This window comes from Podarcis vaucheri, assembly GCF_965113315.1.
Source record: "Podarcis vaucheri genome assembly, chromosome: 7".
NCBI lineage: Eukaryota > Metazoa > Chordata > Lepidosauria > Squamata > Lacertidae > Podarcis > Podarcis vaucheri.
Genome location: NC_138765.1, coordinates 85,490,396 through 85,512,487, shown reverse-complemented (window position 1 = coordinate 85,512,487; position 22,092 = coordinate 85,490,396). Strand labels below are relative to the sequence as shown.

At 46.6% G+C, this 22,092-nt stretch overlaps 1 protein-coding gene across 1 annotated transcript; it reads left to right on the top strand.

Moving 5' to 3' along the window:
- The first annotated feature begins 6,284 nt into the window (after positions 1-6,284).
- On the top strand, positions 6,285-15,250 carry IL1B (interleukin 1 beta). Its single transcript, XM_082230851.1, has 7 exons — positions 6,285-6,427; positions 8,582-8,641; positions 10,716-10,764; positions 11,828-12,026; positions 13,418-13,588; positions 13,700-13,836; positions 14,749-15,250. The coding sequence occupies exons 2-7, from the start codon at positions 8,595-8,597 to the stop codon at positions 14,947-14,949; spliced, it is 804 nt and encodes a 267-aa protein (XP_082086977.1). The 5' UTR covers positions 6,285-6,427; positions 8,582-8,594; the 3' UTR covers positions 14,950-15,250.
- Positions 15,251-22,092: the final 6,842 nt, after the last annotated feature.

Below are 22,092 nucleotides of genomic sequence, written 5' to 3'. Positions count from 1 at the left end.
TTGTAAAATTAATGAATGTTAGAATGATGTTAGAATGAAATTAAGTGGTTCTAGCAGCAATGTCATAAAGGTGTATGAAAAAATGGCTGGTTAATAGGTGAGAATCTAAAGCTATAAAATATTAGGTTAAAGGACTAAGACAAAAACAAAGAGGGAAAGGAATTGCTGAATTAACCAATTGAACTGGAATACCAAAAAGGGAGGTGAGAGGAGGTCAGGGAAGCAAGGAAATGAAATGTAAGATACGGAAGGATTGATCTGTTTTTAAGTGTTTTTTCTAACTTTTTTTCCTATATTTTGTATTTTGTATGTTTTCTTTTTCTTTTTTTCCTATATTTTTCCTTGTTTCTTTTATTTTTAACTATGTAATTTTTTGTTTCTGAAATTTTAATAAATATCATTTTTTAAAAAAAACACAATCCAATTTCAATATCTTATCTTTCATTCACTTATTTCCACGACCTCCTCTCACCTCCCTTTTTGTATTCCACTTCTATTAATTGTTTCAGCAATTCCTTTCCATCTTTCTCTGTTTTCTATCCTATAATTATCTTAACACATTCTAACCTTATTTTTCCCTTTAATACTCTATTAATCTATCTATACTTAATTCCTTATAACATTTCTACTAAAGCCATATAATTTCATTCCAACATTTTTCTAACATTCATTAATTTTACAGTATTTCTGTAAGTAGTCTTTAAACTTTTTCCAGTCTTCTTCCACCGATTCTTCTCCCTGGTCTCGGATTCTGCCAGTCATTTCCGCCAATTCCATGTAGTCCATCAACTTCATCTGCCATTCTTCCTGGGTGGGTAAATCTTGTGTCTTCCAATACTTCGCGATGAGTATTCTTGCTGCTGTTGTTGCATACATAAAAAAGTTCTATCCTTCTTTGGCACCAATTGGCCGACCATGCCCAGGAGAAGGCCTCTGGTTTCTTCAGAAAAGTATATTTAAATATCTTTTTCATTTCGTTATAAATCATCTCCCAGAATGTCTTAATCCTTGGGCATGTCCACCAAAGGTGAAAAAATGTACCTTCAGTCTCATTACATTTCCAACATTTATTGTCAGGCAAATGGTAAATTTTTGCAAGCTTGACTGGTGTCATGTACCACCTATAAATTTTCTCTTAAGGCATTTCATACCTGTGGTCCATAACTGTTCCCAGTCAGCCATCATTATGTTATGCCCAACATCTTGTGCCCATTTAATCATAGCTGATTTCACTGTTTCATCCTGAGTATTCCATTTCAACAGCAAGTTATACATTCTTGACAAATTCTTAATTTTTGGATCCAACAATTCTGTTTCCAATTTTGATTTTTCCACTTGGAAACCAACTTTTTTGTCCAAATTGTAAGCCTCCATTATTTGGTAATAATGGAGCCAATCTCGCACTTTGTTTTTCAATTTTTCAAAGCTCTGCAGTTTTATTCTGTCTCCATCGTGTTCCAAAATTTCCCAATATTTCGGCCATTTGGCCTCCATATTGAGTTTTTTCTGTGCCTTCGCTTCCATTGGTGACAGCCATCTTGGAGTTCTCTTTTCTAACAAATCCTTATATCTTATCCAAACATTAAACAATGCTTTTCTAACAATATGATTTTTAAACGCTTTATCGTACCACAAATATGCATGCCAGCCAAGTGCGTTATTAAAACCTTCTAAATCCAACACATCTGTGTTTTCAAGAAGCAGCCATTCTCTCAGCCAGCGAAAAGCAGCTGATTCATAATAAAGTTTAAGGTCTGGCAGGGCAAATCCACCTCTTTCTTTAGCATCAGTTAATATCTTAAATTTTATTCGAGGCTTCTTGCCCTGCCAAACAAATCTGGAAATATCTTTCTGCCACTTCTTTTATCCTCGTCTCACATTTCCCAATATTATATTGCACTCAAATACTCTTAATCACATCATATTTTTTAAACAATATTTCTAACAGTAATTTCACAGAGCTTCTTGAAAGCCAACAAACGTTATTTGCTCATCACAGAAATTTTTGATATACTCTGTAAATTTCTTCCAGTCCTCGGAGAATCTCTGGTCACATTGGTTCCTAATTCTCCCCGTCAATCTGTCCATTTCTGCGTATTCCATCAGTTTCATCCTCCATTCTTCTTTCGTGGGCAGCTCTTCCTGTTCCCATTTCTGTGCCAGCAAAATTCTGGCGGCTGTTACTGCATACAAAACTAATATCACATCTTTTTTACTAATTTCATTATCCAGTATTCCCAATAAGAGAGCTTCTGGTTTTTTAACAAAAGTATATTTCAACATTTTCTTTAACTCATTATAGATCATCTCCCAGAAGCTTTTTACCTTCTTACATTCCCACCACATATGGTAAAATGTTCCTTCTGTCTCCTTACACTTCCAACACTTATTACACACTTTACACATTTTACCCAGTTTTACTGGTGTTATATACCATCTATATAACATCTTCATAACATTTTCCTTAATCGTTGTACAAGTTGTAAACTTTAACCCATCCTTCCATAATTTAGTCCATTTCTCAAATTCAATATTATATCCGAAATCTCTAGCCCAACTAATCATTACAGATTTAACCTCTTCGTCTACAGTATTCCATTCCAACAATATTTTATACATTTTAGATAAAATTTTCACTTCATTATTTAAGATTTCTTGTTGAAATCTAGATTCTTTTTCAGAATATCCCCTCTCTAAAAACTCTTTTTTAAACACTTCATTTAGCTGAAAATAATGCAGCCAGTCCTTCACATATTCTTTTACTTCTTCATATAGCCTTTTCCCCAGACTAGGACTCAAGGCAGCTTACACAAACTGAAACAACACAGACAAATTGCAGAAAGCTAAAAAAAAAAAGATAACAGTCTAAAAGCAATTAAACTCTAATAGAATTAAAACAGTGGGGGGGGGGAATCTATTAAAAAAGACAGATAACAAAAACAGCGCAGCACTACTGAAAAGCCCTACTAGTTCTCAAAGGGACACGGGTGGCGCTGTGGTCTAAACTGGACCCAGGGCTTGATGATCAGAAGGTTGGCGGTTTGAATCCCCGCGACAGGGTCAGCTCCCGTTGCTCAGTCGCTGTTCCTGCCAACCTAGCAGTTAGAAAGCACGTCGAAGTGCAACTAGATAAATAGGTACCACTCCAGTGGGAAGGTAAACGGTGTTTCCGTGCGCTGCTCTGGTTCGCCAGAAGTGGCTTAGTCATGCTGGCCACATGACCCGGAAGCTGTACGCCAGGCTCCCTTGGCCAGTAAAGAGAGATGAGCAACGCAACCACAGAGTAATTTGCGACTGGACCTAACGGTCACGGGTACCTTTACTTTTACCTTTTAATTCTTTATTCAGCAGATGCACAAAACGGCTCTCGCTGCAAATTCTGCTCCCTGAGTTCCAACACACAGCTATGAAAAGGAGACCCCCAAGTGCCCCCAGACCCTCCCTTCCATTGCACCCCATCCGCTGGGCATGGGGATCGGGTTTTCCCAACACAGGAGCCAGCCTGGAAACCCACCTGAGTCACCATTCCTGCTCTCCTCCTGGGTCAGCAGGGGAAAGAGGGGGACTTGTCACAATTTCACAAATCCCCACATATGTAAATCGAGAGGCTTGCCAGCCCTAGTCAAACCCCACGTAGGACAATGAGAGAAACAGGAAGCGGGTTGCGGTGAGGCAAAGGAGGAAGTTTGGTTCCGGTCGTGACCACAGCCAAGCAGCGACTGTGCACCCAGGAGTGCCCAGCAATGCGCTCAGGCACAGCATCTGTGACGTCCAACTTCCAGTTTTGCTCAAGGGGTACTTGGAATCCTGACCAGGCTGTGGCTTTTGGGATTCGTGCCAGGCTGTCGCTAGCAGGACTGTGGGGCGAGATGGGTGAATCTCTGAGTCATCCTAATTGCTGGAGCACAATAGAATATAAGAAGCTGCCTAATGTTGAGTCTGGCCCTTGGGGTCCTTCTAGTTCAGTATTGTCTACACGGATTGGCAGCAGCCACTCTCTAGGACAGGGCTAGGCAAACTAAGGCCCAGGGGCCACATAAGGCCCAATCGCCTTCTCAGTCCGGCCCGCGGACGGTCTGGGAACCAGTATGTTTTTACATTAGTAGAATGTGTCCTTTTATTTAAAATGCATCTCTAGGTTATTCGTGGGGCATAGGAATCCGTTCATTTCCCCCCAAAAAATACTGGCCACATGACCCAGGAGCTGTACGCCAGCTCCCTCGGCCAGTAAAGCAAGATGAGTGCCGCAACCCCAGAGTCGGCCACAACTGGACCTAATGGTCAGGGGTCTCTTTACCTTTACCTTTACCTTTACTCTCTCTGCCCTACATGGAGCTGCTGGGGATTGAACTTGGGAACTTCCGCATGCAAGGCGGCTGCTGTACCACTGAGCTACCACGGAAACCCATGGGCAGGAACGCTCAGAGAGGCTTTCTCTGATGCACTTCAGAAGCAGGGCTGCTGGCAAACCCAGAGTTCAGTTTGAAGATCCGGTTCATACAGTGCTGTTGTTCATTGTGTCTCATTTGGACACACATCCCCCTTGAGAATGCACGAGCCACGCTGGCATTTCAGCAAGCAGCGCATGCCCATCCACTGAGCCGCCGGTCGTTGCAAACCTAGGTGTCCTGCATTAACAAGGCCGTGGGTTTGGGGCTCAGTCTGGGTGATGCCCTGAGACCCTTCCAGTTCTCAGGAGCCTGTATCTGTGGGGGTGGCAGGTATGAGACCAAGCTTGCCAAACCAGCCCCTTTGTCTGGGACGGTCATGGTTTTTAGCTGACTGGTTAAGCAACCAAAGGGGTTGCTCTGCACCATCAAACAAATGGGTGGGCTTCCCCACCAGCTAATGGCACCTTCCCATTTGTGGGATGCTCTCATGCTTTTGAATTCTGGTGCTGGAGGAGACTCTTGAGAGTCCCATGGACTGCAAGAAGATCAAACCTATCCATTCTGAAGGAAATCAGCCCTGAGTGCTCACTGACAATTAAACCACTTCGAGACCAGTTTGTTATATTATAGAGGTTTAATGTGGGGTGCTTCTTGCTCACAGCAAGGAATTCTGGAGGGATAAGACCTGAGAAACCTCTGAGGCCCCCTCAGCTTACATATTGTTAGTTCTGAGTAGGCATTTTTTGAGACTATTTATGGGCATCAAGAAGGTGGCCAACAAAAGAAAATATCAGAGTAAATCTGTGCATGGTTTGAAGCTCAACATCAAAAAAACAAAGATCATGGCCACTGGTCCCATCATCTCCTGGCAAATAGAAGGGGAAGAAATGGAGGCAGTGAGAGATTTTACTTTCTTGGGCTCCATGATCACTGCAGATGGTGACAGCAGCCACGGAATTAAAAGAGGCCCGCTTCTTGGGAGGAAAGCAATGACAAACCTAGACAGCATCTTGAAAAGCAGAGACATCACCTTGCCAACAAAGGTCCATATAGTTAAAGCTATGGTTTTCCCAGTCGTGATGTATGGAAGTGAGAGCTGGACCATAAAGAAGGCTGATTGCCGAAGAATTGATGCCTTTTAATTATGGTGCTGGAGGAGACTCAAGAGTCCCATGGACTGCAAGAAGATCAAACCTCTCCATTCTGAAGGAAATCAGCCCTGAGTGCTCACTGGAAGGACAGATCCTGAAGCTGAGGCTCCAATACTTTGGCCACCTCGTGAGAAGAGAAGACTCCCTGGAAAAGACCCTGATGTTGGGAGGGATTGCAGGCACAAGGAGAAGGGGACAACAGAGGACGAGATGGTTGGACAATATTCTCGAAGCTACCAGCATGAGTTTGACTAAACTGCGGGGGGCAGTGGAAGACAGGAGTGCCTGTTGTGCTCTGGTCCATGGGGTTACGAAGAGTTGGACACGACTAAACGAATAAACAACAACTCCCCATTTTCTCCTTCATTCAGATTACTGGGTAGGAAGCCACATGAAAGAGTTGGGGGTGCAAGAATACTACTTGACCTAACCACCCAAGCTAGCCATGGGTTTCTCACCAGCTGGGCCCCCTGGGACGCTGGAAAAATCCCAAAACGGCCTGATTACATCTCACAGCAGAAGCAAAATTCTTGAAAGCCTCCAGGGTGTCACTTCTTGTGGTATTCTTGTCATTTGCCTCTGCTGAGCACAGCAAATCCCCACAAAATTCTGCGCTTTCACAATTTGTGTTGTTGTGCTCATTTTGCAACGCAACCGCTTCCTGTTCATGGAAGCAAGAAGGAAAGGACTTCCTTTTCGCCGCTTTCGAAACGCTCAGGTACGAGAGGGAAGTTCATTTGCATGACCACGTCTTCTTCCGCTGCCGAGAAACAGATAAGAGGGCCATCTCTGCTGTAGCAGAGACCACTTCACAGCAAGAGGAGCCGCTTGGGAGGCTAGAAATCCTCTGTTCTGGAAAAAGACCGGCGAGACTTCCTTGGACAGGTAAAACTTCTGCATTGCTTTGCAGGGAGGTTGTCTTGAGGAATATGTCTGGCTTGCAAGGCTGAGTCTATGATTAGCTGCATTAAATGTCAGCCAAAAGGTTCTGCAAGGATTAAACGGACTCCCAGGCAGACATCTGGGTGAGGGTTCCATGTGAAAATGGGATGGTTTAGGAGTCAGAACTCTAAGAAGCTGTAGTTAAGTGGTAGAGGATTTTGCCTTGCCAGCAAGCATCTTCTGGCAGGTGTGGAAGAGACTCCTACCTCAAACTCCACAGACCCACTGCCACTTAGGTAATACTGTCCCAGGTAGACTCTGTGAAAGGCAGATTCCTATGAAGCAGAGAAGAAGGAACCAGTTTGAGGGGGAAGCTGGTCCAGCCTGAGCCAGATCATCTCATGAAGAAGGGGGGCAGAGAGGAACCCGCCAACCCTGACTTTGGGGAGAGAGACCCCACAGCGACTGCCTTGAGAAGACTGGAGAGGTCTAATAATAATAATAATAATAATAATAATAATAATAATAATTTATTTATACCCCACCCATCTGGCTGGGTTTCCCCAGCCACTCTGGGCGGCTTCCAACCTAATATTAAAAACAATACAGCATCAAACATTAAAAACTTCCCTAAACAGGGCTGCCTTCAGATGTCTTTTAAAGATAGGATAGCTGCTTATTTCCTTCACATCCACAGGACGGGTGCCACTACCGAGAAGGCCCTCTGCCTGGTTCCCTGTAACCTCACTTCTCTCAGTGAGGGAACCATCAGAAGGCCCTTGGCGCTGGACCTCAGTGTCCGGGCTGGACAATGGGGGTGGAGACTCTCCTTCAGGTATACAGGACTGAGGCTGTCTAGGGCTTTAAAGGTCAGCACTAAGACTTTGAATTGTGCTCGGAGGTCTTTTAGGACCTGTGTTATGTGGTCTCGGCAGTCACCAGTCACCAGTCTAGCTGCTGCATTTGGATTAGTTGTAGTTTCTGGGTCACCTTCAAAGGTAGCCCCATGTAGAGAGCATTGCAGTAGTCCAAGCGGAAGATAACCAGAGCATTCACCACTTTGGCAAGACAGTCTGCGATCAAAGGGGAGACTTGCAGGTTTCATGAAGAGACCTCAACCTTCTTTAGCTGTGATTCCTGCATGGGGTTGGGCTAGATGACCCACTGGATCCCTTCCCACTCTACAGTTCTTGATTCATCCCCAAATGGTCAGCCCTGCTTTGCCTGACCCTTCAGAATGCAAGGTTGCCTTCAACCACTTGGCTAGTACTGTGGCTTGCAGTACCCATAAATTGCTGTATCTCAGGCCCACAGAGATACGATAAATCATTTGTATGGTCATTGGTTGGGTGTTACTGGAGAAGAGAGAGCAACATGCCCATGGCCACCTGACAATCTGCCTTGAGGGTGATGCTCCAGCCCGCAGGAACGTAAGAAACTGGGCCATTGACTGCAGGTGCCCTCCAAGATTTCAGGCAGGGTTCCAACCCTCCCTGGAGATGCTAGCAGGGAGTGAATCTGGGACCTTCTGCTTTCCTGGCAAGTGCTCTAAACACTAAGTTATCTTCCCGGGTCTGTCCTTCTCTGCAGAAGCTCTGCAGCTCCTCGCAGAAGAGGAAGTCTGCAAGCTGAAATTCCTCGTGCAAACTGAAGTTATTTGAAGGCACTTGTGAACTTGACCTGCCTGATTTCCTTTTCTTGCACGCTCAAGGGTTCTCTTCACTTCCCGAAATTCTCCCTTTCCCTCTGCAGGCTGGAGATGAAAGTTTGTGGGAATTAGAGGAGGGTGCTAAGTGAGAGTCAGGAGTACTCAGCAAAGGCTCTGACTTAAATCACATTGAAATTCTCTTGAGTTTCTAAGTGGTTAAGGGAATTGCTTGTTTTCAGAGAACAAAGATCATAAACTCCACCTTTATTCAAGTGATTTGCTTGAGTTGCTCATGTTTGCTGCCCTGCTTTGTATTCTGTGGGACCACAACAGCCGTACGAACACCTTTCCTGGGGCTGCTGGTAATCTGTCCACACAGTGTGCACATAGTTTCAATCGCAATCTTGTTCGTCTGGTTACGAAACAGCAGCTTCGCTTCTCCTTCCTCTGAAGGTGCTCCAGTGTGAGACTCTTTCGCTAACTTCCGTAAATTTCTTTCTTCTCCCTAGATCAAAAGCCCCCATGTCTAGAGTGCCTGAGTGCGAAGAGGAGGCGATGGACTTCTGCAGGTAACCACCACTGATGGCCCCAGGCTGTGAAGCTGTGCTGGGTGCTCAGGGACAGGCAGGCAGGCAGGCAGGCAGGCAGGCACGCACACACACACACACACACACACACACACGTTATGGTATTATTTACTTATAGGCCACCCTTTGACACCCCAAGGCAGCTCACAAACAATGCAAATGCAAACATGCCAGTGCAAACACAATAATTCAATAAAAATCAGACTAAATCTGAATATTCCAAACAGGAAATACAATATCCAGAAAGGCAACAGATTATTCCCTGTGAAATTAGCAAGAATTAGCACTTAAGCAGCAGCTCCCCCTTATATAGGTCCAAGGCAGGTGGAACAACTGGTGCCCCCGATGGTTCCCGCAGAGACTAATCACGCCACTATGACTGCCACCTGCTTCTCAGGTCCAGATATTGATTGATTGTGTGGATTCCTTAGCCCAATGGTTTCCAACATAAACTCACCCCCAGCGCTCCTCCCCTATAAAAAGCATTGTTCATAATAGTGGTTTGCATGACCCAGAAAGGAAGATAATAGCACAATTAGCATTCAAAACTGCAAGAAATTATTTGCACGTTTGTTCAGAATCCAATTCAAACTATTCAGTTTAATTAATTCGACAAAACTGGTGAACGATCTAGTGACGCCAGCTTGCAAAGACAGATACAGTGGTACCTCGCAAGACGAACGCATCGCAAGATGGAAAACCCGCTAGACGAAAGGGTTTTCCGTTTTGGAGGCGCTTCGCAAGATGAATTTCCCTATGGGCTTGCTTCGCAAGACGACAGCCCATAGGGAAATATCCGGGACAGCGGGGAAGCGCAGCGCGTCTTCCCCACTGTCCTCGGACCTCCTCCGAAGCCGGGCGGTGGGGCGGGAACGCCTCCTCCCGCCACCGCCGGGCTTCGGAACGCTGCTCCGAAGTCGGGCGGCGCGGCGGGAACACCTGCCCCCGCCGCTGGGCTTCGGAACGCTGCTCCGAAGCCGGGCGGCGCGGCGGGAACACCTTCTGAAGGCGGGCAGGGGGCGAAAGTCTTTGTCCCCCCTGCCTGCCTTCCCAGGGGCTTTTAAATCGTCCTCCGCTGTCCCGGGGCGATTTTAAAATGCCGCCCGCCAGCATTTTAAGATCGCCCGGACAGCGGAGAAGTCCTCCGCTGTCCCGGGTTTTTTTAAAATGCTGGGGGTGGGAAGAAAAGCCCTTGTCCCCCCCCCCCAGCCTTCAGAAGAGGTCCGGGGACAGACTGTCTCCGGACCTGGTCTGAAGGCGGTTTCCCTAGGAACGCATTAATTGATTTTCAATGCATTCCTATGGGAAACCGTGCATCGCAAGACGAAAAACTCGCAAGACGAAGAGACTTGCGGAACGAATTAATTTCGTCTTGCGAGGCACCACTGTAGTCATTTATACCTCAGGTGCCTCCCTGCCCCTCTTGACTCTTAGTGTGTGCACAAACACACACACACACACCAGGTAATCCCACCACCCGCTTTGAGAACCACTGAGCTAGACCCATTTTAATCCACCTTTTGGTCTGGACATGGAACAGAAGCAGCCAGTGTTGTTTTTGGCTGGATCTAGACCCATAAAAAAAAATTCAGGAAAATGTGTTGTAAAGCTCATACTGTAATGGGAAACCATATTGCCAAAGGATCGAACTCTCTATAGCACCTTCTGGTGTCACAGTGTTATAATGCATTTAAAACGCTTAAAAAAAAACAAAAACTAATGTAGCTGAGTCCCTGGTAGAAGATGTACTATAGGAACTGGACAGGGGGAGTGTGTGTGTGTGTGTGTGTGTGTGTGTGTGTGTGTGTCTATTGATCCCACTGGACATGATATTCTTTTGGACAACCAGGGTGGGCGAGATCTTTGCCTTTCCTAAAGAGGCAGTTCCAGAAGATGTTGCCTGGGGTTTGTTTACCCAACACCTTGACTCCCCTTACAATGCCAGCAAATACCCCAAGAAATGTGCCGTGTGTGATGCTCATATCCAGCCTAGTTCCAATGATGTTGACTTTTGCCTGGGAGTCTCTGACCTGCTTCTCTTGCTTTCTGCTTGCAGTGTGGACGAGATGCAGTTCTACGAAGAGGACCGGCCTTCTCTGGCCAAGGTAAGGAATTTCTCCAGGCTGCCTCTGTTCAAGAAAGCTCCTCTGTCCCATCCTAATCATGAGCAGAAATGAACACCTGAAAAGGGCTTGGTCAGCCAGATGGCTGGAGCTGCAGATCCACCTCCAAGCAAGGCGGCCATTTGCCTTCCAAGGAAGCTAGACACCCCATGGTGGTTATCACCATTAGAAGAATTGTCAGTGAAAAAAACAAATATGGAAAAAGAATGGCCAACATATAGAGAACTGTTAATTGAGGGGGGGAATCAATTGAGAGTAAAAAAATAAACTAAAATGAGGATATAAGACATTTGTTAACTGATTGGCTCCAATATCATCAATTAAATGACATTTTTAGATTGAACAAAGGAGTCGGCTTTTTAGACTGAACCAAGTGCAGAAAGAACCGTTAGATAATAATGGAAAAGTTCTGTCAAAAATGTATAAATTGTTGCTGGAATGGGAAACAAAAGATTAGGAAGTCTGTAACGATACACTGGGCAAAAGATGTGGGATATAATATACAATTTGCTTCATGGGGGGAGTTATGGAATAAGGACTTAAAATTTACAGCTTGCTGTACGTTAAAAGAGAATTATATAAAGATGGTGTATAGATGGTATTTGACTCCTACAAGACTAGCGAAAATGTATAAGAACACGACCAACGTATGTTGGAAGTGTAATGTTAAAAAAGGTACATTTCACCACATGTGGTGGACTTGCAAAATAGCTAAGGCCTTCTGAGAAATGATTTATAATGAACTGGGGGAGGGGGGTTTAAAAATCATTCCAAGGAGGCTAGACAACTCCTCCCTGAGGGGCAATGAGCGTTGCCTGGTGCCCCATCCCTCAGCACTTTGCCTTATTTATTTAATATCCTAAAATTTCAGGAGTACTGCCTGATGTCAAAAGGCAGGGAGTTCCAGAGATCAGGGGCCTCCACACGGAAATAATCAAGTCCTTACAATTGTGGAATGAGACTTCTTGTCCCCAGGTGGACAGGAGGGGACTTTGCTGCTGATGGTTTGACTTCAGCTGAGGTCTGCTTTGCTCCCCCACCCCAGGAGGCCTTCCCAGGGCTGAGCCATCCTGCCTGCAAAGTCGGCATTCAGGTGAAGATCGCCAACAGCCCTTCATCTCTGGGCTTCCAGAAGGCAGCGATCATTATGGTGGCGATTGAGAGGATGAAGAAGAAGAAGTCCTCCAAAGCCAGGGCGCTTTTCACAGATGACGACCTGATGGACATCATCAATTCCGTCTTAGGTACGGTATGGAACACCAGCTGGCTGCCATATTGGGTGTGATGGGAATCCCCAGCAAGGAAGGAGTGTAGAGACGCTTCCTGCAGCAGGAGGTGGTTGAAGGACAAAGCACTTTATTACATTTGTTAGCCAAGCAGACCCAACTGGAAGCTGCTGTCGTGTCGCTGTTCTTTTCCGCCATCCCTCTGGCCTTAGAGGGAAGCAACAGCCTTTGGACTGCAGGACCCTTCAAAATAATAATAATAATTTATTATTTATACCCCGCTCATCTGGCTGGGTTTCCCCAGCCACTCTAGGCGGCTTCCAACTGAATATTAAAAACAAGAGAGCATCAGACATTAAAAACTTCCCTAACAGTTTCCTTTGAGGTGGATCAGGGACACACAGAGGCCATAATATCTTCCTGCTTGCCTAAACACTTCTGGGAGTTAGCACTGGATAAGATGTGGGCAAGGGACACAGGTGACACTGTGGGTTAAACCACAGAGCCTAGGGCTTGCCGATCAAAAGGTCGGTGGTTCGAATCCCTGCCACGGGGTGAGCTCCCATTGCTCAGTCCCTGCTCCTGCCAACCTAGCAGTTCAAAAGCACGTCAAAGTGCAAGATAAATAAATAGGTACCACTCCGGTGGGAAGGTAAACAGTGTTTCCATGCACTGCTCTGGTTCGCCAGAAGCGGCTTAGGCATGCTGGCCACATGACCCGGAAGCTGTACTCCAGCTCCCTCGGCCAGTAAAGCGAGATGAGCGCCGCAACCCCAGAATCAGTCACGGCTGGACCTAATGGTCAGGGGTCCCTTTAAGATGTGGGCAGGGGTGGAGGAAGGGGGCGGTGGGGGTGGGCCGCCCCAGGTGTCACCACTGAGGGGGGTGACAAAATACCAGGTGGCACTCACCACGGGGCCTGCAGCGTGCCCGAGCCACGCATCTCTCTTGGGAGTGACATGTTGGCTTGGGTGCCCGCAGGCTCTGCGCTGCCCCAAACGGTCTGCCCACCGCCTCCCCCTCAGCTGTAGGGCAGCTGAGTGGGAGGAGGCAGGCAGACTCCTCAGAGGCCCCACGGAGCGTCCTGCCCTGGCTCACGCAGCCCCACAGGCGGCTGGCCCCACTCCTGGGCGCAGGGCACGCACACCATCCCAGGCGCCCAATCAGCTTGCTCAACCGCTGGATGTGGGGGCAAAAAGAAAGAACAGCTCTGGCTTGGTAAGGGTGGGGGGGAAGAAGGAGGTGGGCTGTCACTGCTAAAGGACCCCTGCCAGCCAACGTTTGTTTAAAAGCTTCTGATGAAGGAGAGAGCTAACCACCTTCTGAGATCATACGTTCCACTGAAGAACGGCTCTTACTGTTGCGTTGCAAGTGGCAGGTCTTGACCCAGAGTGCCTTTCCCTCTTCAGAACCAGTTGACTTTGACACCTGCGAATGCACCTATGCCACAGATCCCATCTACCACCTCAGCAGGAGCATCTCCTGCAACATCAGAGACGTCAACCAGAAGTCCCTTGTCCTGAACGGGACAACCCAGCTGGTGGCCTTGGAGCTCCAACAGGCAGACATCAGCAAAGAAGGTAGGGAAACCCCATCCTTGATGTTCCTCACCAGTCATCTCCTACAGGTGGCCAGTCCTAGCCGGGCTGAAACGCTTCTTGCTATTAATCCTGTGTCCTCACATTTTCCAGCGAGGGTGAAAATGTACGTCTATCGGCCGAAAATCGAGGAAGGCGTAGCGAAGATCCCCATCGCCCTGAAAATCAAAGGGAAGGAGCTGTACCTGTCTTGCGTGCAGAGCGGTGACCAACCAGCGCTTCAGCTGGAGGTGAGAGGTTCCTTCACAGCTTATGCTTCCGGTTACTGGAAATCCCAAGAGGAGGGAGGGCTCTTGTGCTTAGATCCTGCCCACAGTGAGAACAGGATACTGGACCATTGGCCTGATCCAGCAGGTTCTTCTTTCGTTGTTGCGATGGTCAGAGTAAACAGCTCAGGACCGCAGTACCTAAAGGACCGCCTCTCTCCATATGAACCCACCCAAACCCTGAGATCATCTTCCAAGGCCCTTCTTCACGTGCCTCCTCCTTGAGAGGTCCGGAGGGTAGCAATGCAAGAACAGGGCCTTTTCTGCAGTGGCCCCCTGTTTGTGGAGTGCTCTCTCCAGGGAGGTTCGCCAGGCACCTTCATTATCCACCTTTAGGCACCAGCCAAAAACTGTAGAACTTCTGCCTGTCCAGTGCGTTTCCACTGCTTTGCTCTCAATGGAATCTTCTGGGGAAAACTCCACCTAAGGCAGGAATAGCAGAGATGCAGCGGCGTTGCTGTCGTGAAGTAGAATAGGGAGTGATATAGTCCAGTTTCTGGCAGATTGACGTAACCCATAGATGGATTTGTGCAACCGCCACATCCATGCCTCATGATCTCAAACCCTGGAGGAGGAAGCATGTACAGCTCCTCCTGGAGATCTGAGTTCAAGTAGGCAACTCAGCTGGCACAGCGTCTCCTTGCAAAAACATTCCTGTTTAACTAGGGCTTTGGCCGATTGACATCCAGTGCCCTTTAAAAATGTGTTGAGGAGGGGGCGGTTATTGGGTTTTCTTGTTTTTACTATGTATTTTGTGTTTTTTTGTTGTGGTTTTATGTTGTTAACCACCCTGAAACCTAGTGGTGTTGTGGAGCTAGTGTAGGCGCCTTGGAAAGTGGATTTCCTTAGATGTAATCTCACCTTTTCCACCCGCAGGAAGCCAGCATCGAAGGGGACCTCGACAAATCCGACAAAGGACGCTTCCTCTTCTACAGAGTTGCAGTTGGGGACTACACCAGGTTTGAGTCAGCTGCCTTTCCTCAGTGGTACATCTGCACATCTGCCCAGGTCAACAAAGCTGTCAGCGTGACAAACCGGATCGGGGAGGTCTCCATCGTGGATTATATTGTCACATAAAACGCGCAAGACGCGCAGAACCTTTACATGCGCCTTTGGACAAATTTCAGCCTCCTGACTCTGTGACAAGGAAAGACCCGTCACTGAGACAACGCAACCTTTGCCTCCTTTCTCTGGAAGGACTTGGCAGTTGCCAAGAAAGCAGTGGATAATGAGGACCGCAGGGGGCTGGACTAAATGGCCCTTCGGGTACCTTTCGACTCTGCCGTTCTCTGTTGTATATTTATTGCAAGTATTTATTAATAATTTAATAATTATTTTTTGCCTGATGGCCCATCTTAATAAATTATCTGGTATGTAAGGTTGGCTTCTAACTGCTGTTTGTAAATTGTACCTCCGACACCCAACTGAACGAGCCAGACGGAAAGAGAAGGGCCTTCCGAAAGAGGGTAGGGGGTGTCCCTTTAGCCAGACCCCAAGAGGGAGAGGCTGGTCTGGAGCCAAGGCAGCCCAAGAGGAGGGCTAGAGTCCTTGTTTGCCCCTCCCCCCCCCCATTCACTCCTATGTGCCCGTATTTGAGGCTGCCTGTTAGCCCAGCGTCTGGTCTAGAGGTGGTGGTGCTCAGTGCCAAATCTGCCCACAATCAAACATCTGCCTCCAACAATTTTCTCTCGGGTGCCGGGGCCCAGCCTGGCGTGTATAGCAAAGGCCTGGTTGGGTAAGCTGGGTGGCCCAATGTACCCTGTGCATGAACTATGGAACTCTCTGCCACAGGAGGCAGCAATGGACACCAAGCTAAAGGTAAAAGGTAAAGGGACCCCTGACCATTAGGTCCAGTCGTGGCCGACTCTGGGGTTGCAGTGCTCATCTCGCTTTATTGGCCAAGGGAGCCGACGTACAGCTTCCGGGTCATGTGGCCAGCATGACTAAGCCGTTTCTGGCGAACCAGAGCAGCGCATGGAAACGCCGTTTACCTTTCCGCTGGAGTGGTACCTATTTATCTACTTGCACTTTGACATGCTTTCAAACTGCTAGGTTGGCAGGAGCAGGGACCAAGCAACGGGAGCTCACCCCGTCACGGGGATTCGAACCACCGACCTTCTAATCAGCAAGTCCTAGGCTCTGTGGTTTAACCCACAGCGCCACCCGCGTCCCTTGGACACCAAGCTAGACGGCTTTAAAAGACAATCAGAAAAATTCATGAAGGAGGAGGGGACTCTTAATGGCTACTAGCCATAATGGCTATGCTGTGCCTCCGCAATCGAAGCACCAATGCTTCTGAACATCAGTTGCTGGAAACCACAGGAGGGGAGATCGTTGGGCACTGTGAGAACAGGATGTTGGACTGATCCAGCAAGCTCTTCTCGGGGTCATAGGGTCTTAACACCATTGCAGGTCAGAGTGGCAGTGTCTCGTGGTGAAAGGCAGTTAAAAAAAACAAAGCCATCCATCTATCTCCCTTGCTAGGAAGCCAACCTGCACTGGGTCTGGGTTAAAGGGGATGGGGATGTTGTTAGTGAACCATCCCAGCAGGCCACCTCAGAACTTCCTGGTCTCCAGGGTCAACCCTGGGCTGTCTCCATACATCACCCCCCTGGCCCTTGTGGAGAGACATCACCTTGACCTGGTCTTTGCCACAGAGCAGACCAGTGGCATGATGTTAACTGGAGGAGAAGTTCATGGTCAGTTCTTCCCCCCCCCCCAAAAAAAAAAAATTATTCATTTTATAACACAAATAAAAAAACACAAACAGAAAAGACAAACAATACTTGTCATATCCTTATTTTTCTAAACATTAAGTGGGCTTCCCCAAGTCCCACCTATCTTTCATTTTACTTCATCTTTAGCAGTTTACATATGTCATAATTTCTAACCATCTTTTTTTCCCTCCACACTTACTTTAACCACAAAAAACTTCACATTTTATCACTTATAAAATACGCTATCTTCTACTTCTAACCTTACCGCCTATATCCACTTCCAAAGCTATTCTAAGATTTAAATATTAACATATTTTTTTCAAATATTCCTTAAACTTCTTCCAGTCTTCTTCCACCGTCTCTTCTCTCTGGTCTCGGAGTCTCCCGGTCAGTTCGGCAAGTTCCATATAGTCCATCATCTTCATCTGCCAATCTTCAATAGTTGGTAAATCTTGTTTCTTCCAATTCTTCAGTAGCAATATTCTCGCAGCTGTTGTGGCATACAGGAAAAAAAAGTAACATCCTTTTTGAGGCTTTCACCCCCCACTATACTAAGTAAAAAGGCTTCTGGTTTTTTAATAAATGTGTTTTTCAACACTTTTTTCAATTCATTACATGGTCAGTTCTTCTCATGGACGGGTCACAACCTGATAAGGTTTGGACTGTGCATGGTTCCTCCACTCTGCCAGAGGTAGGGGATCCACTGAGATGATCTGCCCCTGGAGACTTATGGGGCCTGGTAGGTTCCTGAGTGATCCCAAGAGTTCCTGGTCCACATGACCAGAACACTCTTTCAAGGCTCTTGTCTCACTCTGGAATGGAGGGGGGGGGCATTGGCACAATCTCTCCTGAGTGCCCTCGCCATGCTATGGGATGAAGTCAGGGCTGACCCAGGATGTTTTGCTGCTTGCCTGAGAAAAATCATAAAATGCAACGCACGCACACACACACACCTGCCGCCTCCTCCACAGCCCAGTGGCGTAGCGGGGGTTGTCAGCACCCGGGGCAGGGCAAGTAATTTGCGCCCCCTAACCCGTGGATTTGCGCCCCCTAACCCTAACCCCCAGATGTTGCGCCCGGTGCAGCCGGCCCCCCCTGCACTCCCCATGCTACGCCACTGCCACAGCCCCCCCCCCCCAAAATTACTGCCTCCTCCGCAACTGCCCTGGCACTACCTCCATCTCTGCAGCCCCTGTGGGCACAGCACACAAACATACAAGCAAAGCCTCCTCCACTGGGCTGAGATGCTGTAGTGTATTGATACCACACCAACAGTATGGCATAGTGGTTAGGGTGTTGGACTAGGATCTGAGAAACTAGGACTCGAATCCCCGCTCAGCCACGGAGCTCAGTGGGGGCCAGTCGCTGCCTCTCAGACTAGCCTCTCAGACTAGGGTTGTCGTCGTGGAGAGGGGGAACCACATGTGCCACCGTTTGTTTGTTTGTTTGTTTGATTGATTGATTGACTGATTGATTTTTGTTTGAAGCATTTGTACCCCGATCTTCAGCTGAAAAGGCTCCAAGAGCAGCTCCTGGGAGAAAAGGATGGGATAGAAATGCAATAAAATAAATTAATTAAATCAGAATACATGTAATCCTATCTCAATTTAGCATGTGTGCACGCTCTCTCTCTCTCTATATATATATATATATATATATTAACATGGGTAAGTTTCAGGCTAATCCTTAAGTGCCTACTCAGCAACCCTGCCAGACTTTTGCTCCAGACTTCCTTATTTGCAGTGCTTCTGTGTTAAAATAATTGTATTTCTGAGTCTCGCAGACTTGAGTTTTTCCTTCCGCTCCACTCGGTCTTCATTTCTCACGGGGCGGGGCGGGGGAGTGTGTGCGTGTGCTCAACAGCACGTCAGGGGGTAGTCCGTGCAGCCGTGTATCCGTGAAAAATAGACTGGGATGTGCATGCAGATGGAAGACATCTGGAGTGCATCTTTGCACGCACTCAGTTCACCACTGGCAACAGACACGCTGGGATTACGTGCCTGACAGTTTAGCACAACAAATTTCCCAGTTGTGTCATCAATGAAACATTTGGGCTTAAAGAACAATTTTTTTAAAAAAAAATCCCTGTGCTTTTCCTTTCCCTGAATCAAGACCTGTCCCTGCCTCCCTCATGCTAATCCAGGGTTTTTCCTGGAGAACCTGCCTGCAGCCAAAGACCCAGCCTCTGTCGGCCATCTCTCTGGTGAGAGCATCACACGCTAATGAAAGCATCACCCCTTCAGCTCTTCTGATTCCTGCCTGGTGTGCATGGCAGTCTGGGCACTTCGACAAGCCTGAAATCCCATCGGCTTCTTGGTGCATGGAATGGGCATGTGGGTGCAGGTACCATGTTTTTTTATATATATATAAATATTTATCGAATTTTTACAAATTATAAAAACACACACAATACACAATACAAACACACACACACCAAAACAAACAAACATGTATAATTTCAAATCCTTTTTTTTTTCTTAAACCTTACTTCACCGACTTCCCCATATCTCCCCTTTCTGCATTCCATTTCCCAAATTTATTTCAGCAAATCCTCCCCCTTAATTTTATCTAATTTTTTTCCTTTTCTTTTCTTTTACTTAAACTTTTACCGCTATAATCCCTTACTTTCTATAACCACAACATCTTAACACTCATTCATTTTACAATATTTCTTAAGATAAATTTTGAATTTCTTCCAATCTTCTTCCGCCGTCTCTTTCCCCTGGTCTCGGATTCTGCCGGTCATTTCAGCCAGTCCCATGTTGTCTATCACCTTCATCTGCCATTCTTCCAGAGTGGGTAGGTCTTGTGTCTTCCAATACTTTGCAATAAGTATTCTTGCTGCTGTTGTAGCATACATAAAAAATGTTCTATCTTTCTTTGACACCAATTGGCCGACAATGCCCAAGAGAAAGGCCTCTGGTTTCTTGGGGAAAGTGGGTGCAGGTACCATGTTGGCCTCGGGCTGCAAAATGTCTTGGACTGGCCCTTCTGGTTTCATAGCCCTGGTACCTTTCCAGGCCCCTGCCTTGTCCCCTGGGAGCAACTGGGAGGGAAAGGTATCTGAGTTCTGCTCCTAGAATCATAGGAGAGTTGGAAGGAAACCCCAAGGGTCTAGTTCAGGGGTTGTCAACCTGGTCCCTACTGTCCACTAGTGGACGTTTCAGGATTCTAGGTGGGCTGTAGGGGCGTCTACGGCGCAAGCTGAATCCTCCTTCCATCGAGCCCTGGGGGCAGTAAGGAAATTTTACCATCAAGAAAGATGCTTTAGTGGGTGGTAGTCCAGGGGTCAGCAAACTTTTTCAGCAGGGGGCTGGTCCACTGTCCCTCAGACCTTGTTGGGGGCCGGACTATATTTTTTTTGGGGGGGGGAATGAACAAATTCCTACGCCCCACAAATAACCCAGAGATGCATTTTAAATAAAAGGATACATTCTACTAATGTAAAAACACGCTGAATCCCGGACCACCTGTGGGCCGGATTCAGAAGGCGATTGGGCCAGATCCGGCCCCTGGGCCTTAGTTTGCCTACCCATGGTCTAGTCCAACCCCCTGCAATCACAGCTAATTGATGCTAGGGATGCGGTGAAAAAGGAGGCTTTCTGTTCTTTTAAGTTATTTATTTCATAAAATTTGCCTGTGGGGGAAGGGAACCCTCCAAACGGTTTGCAAAGAAGATAAAACAGAATTATCACCAAAAAAAATTTACATATCAGAGCCAGCCACTGTCTGAAAATAACTCCAGCCTCCAGGACTGCGATGATCTGGCAAGGTTTACTGGCCCTCCAAATTGATGGATAACCTTCACTGAATGGATTGGCCACTCCCTGCTTGCTCTAAATCACTGCTTCTCTTGCAACCCTGAGGCCATCTGCCGCATTAAGCCTCTGTCACATTTCGAATTGCCGGAAATTTTGCGGTTTGGAAATATCACTTCCTGGCTGATCATCGTGCTTTTGTCAGCAGGCAATGACATAATCTTTGCCCAACAATAGTACTGAGAATCATTTATACTTCCTAGTAAAGAGTCTGGAGAATGTCTGCTCTGTGTATGTGTAGGTGGGGTGTGTGTGGACGTTTCCCCCCTGCAATTTGCATAGAAGGAAAAGTTTATTAGTAAGCATGCATCTGGCTTTGCGGAGGAGTCTGCCCTTTCTGAGATTTCTAGCTTGTTGGAAAATGCCCTTCTTGACGCACAGAGAGCAAAACTACTTCATAGAAAGAATTAGACGGATCCCTAGGGGCCATCTAGTCCAACCCCCTGCAAAGCAGGAATCACAGCTATGAATCTCAGTCCAACAGCCACCCAACCTCTGCTTAAAAACCTCCGGAGAGCCCACCACTTTCTGAGACAGTCCATTCCTCTGTCAAACATGACTTTGTACTGTCAGAAAGTTCTTCCTAAAAGTCAGGGACTTTTTATCACATGCAGTGGGAATGTAAAAAAGTGAAAAACTTCTGTGGAAAGATATATAATGAGGTGAAAAAGATGCTGACATATACATTTATTAAGAAACCAGAAGCATTTTTACTTGGCATTGTAGGAGATTATATTAACAGACAGGACTGTAGGTTGTTTCTATATGCAACGACCGCAGCAAGAATATTATTGGCACAAAAATGGAAGCAAGAAGAATTACCGACAAAAGAAGAATGGAGGATGAAGTTGATGGACTATGCAGAATTAGACAAATTAACAGGAAGGATTCGATACCTGCGGGATCAGAGATTCTTAGAGGACTGGAGTAAATATATGAACTATTTGAAAAGTAATTGTGATGAACAGAGTACGCTAGTAGGACTGCAAGAAGTTTTGTAAGGTGGGTTATCTGAAATATTACAAGAAAGACTATGATAAGAATTATTAGTGAAGGATAATTAAATGCAATATAGAAATTAAGAAATGCAGAATAAGTGATAAAGAACGGAAAATCATCAGAGGTGTTGACGGAAGTCTAAAATATTGTATAAGATGAGAAGATATGTTGTATGACTGTTGGAGCTGATATGTTAAAAAATAATAAAAATGTATAAAAAGAAAAAAAGGAAGTTCTTCCTAAAAGTCAAACAGCTCTTCCCATAAGGAGGTTCTTCCTGATGTTTAGTCAGAATCCTTTTTCTTGCCATTTGAGTCCTCCCCTCTGGAGCAACAGAAAACCAGCTTGCTCTGTCTTTCACCTGACAGCTCTTAAGGTACCTGAATCACCTCTCCGGTTTCGCATATCCAAGGCAGCGAGTCTTGCAAGACCTACTCCCTGTCTTGCTAACCTCATTCCGCCTGACTGGGCAGGGAAGGGCCTTGACCGATTGACTTCAGCTATTGAACAGTGAGTGCCAGAACGGAGATTCCTTCAAGACCTGCTTCTCCAGAGGTCTGCAGTCTCTTGGGGTGGGGTATGGTTTAAAGCTTTTTGTTGGGGTCAAGATTTAAATCCGGAGATGTGAATTTTGCTGATCATCGATATGAATTCTTTGTATCTGTATTTTGAGACCTTATTGTGAC

Coding starts and splice junctions, on each gene's coding strand:
- IL1B (XM_082230851.1), top strand. CDS start 8,595: ATGTCTAGAGTGCCTGAGTGCGAAGAGGAGGCGATGGACTTCTGCAG. Junction 12,027..13,417: donor CATCATCAATTCCGTCTTAG/GTACGGTATGGA, acceptor TTCCCTCTTCAG/AACCAGTTGACTTTGACACC. Junction 13,589..13,699: donor GGCAGACATCAGCAAAGAAG/GTAGGGAAACCC, acceptor CACATTTTCCAG/CGAGGGTGAAAATGTACGTC.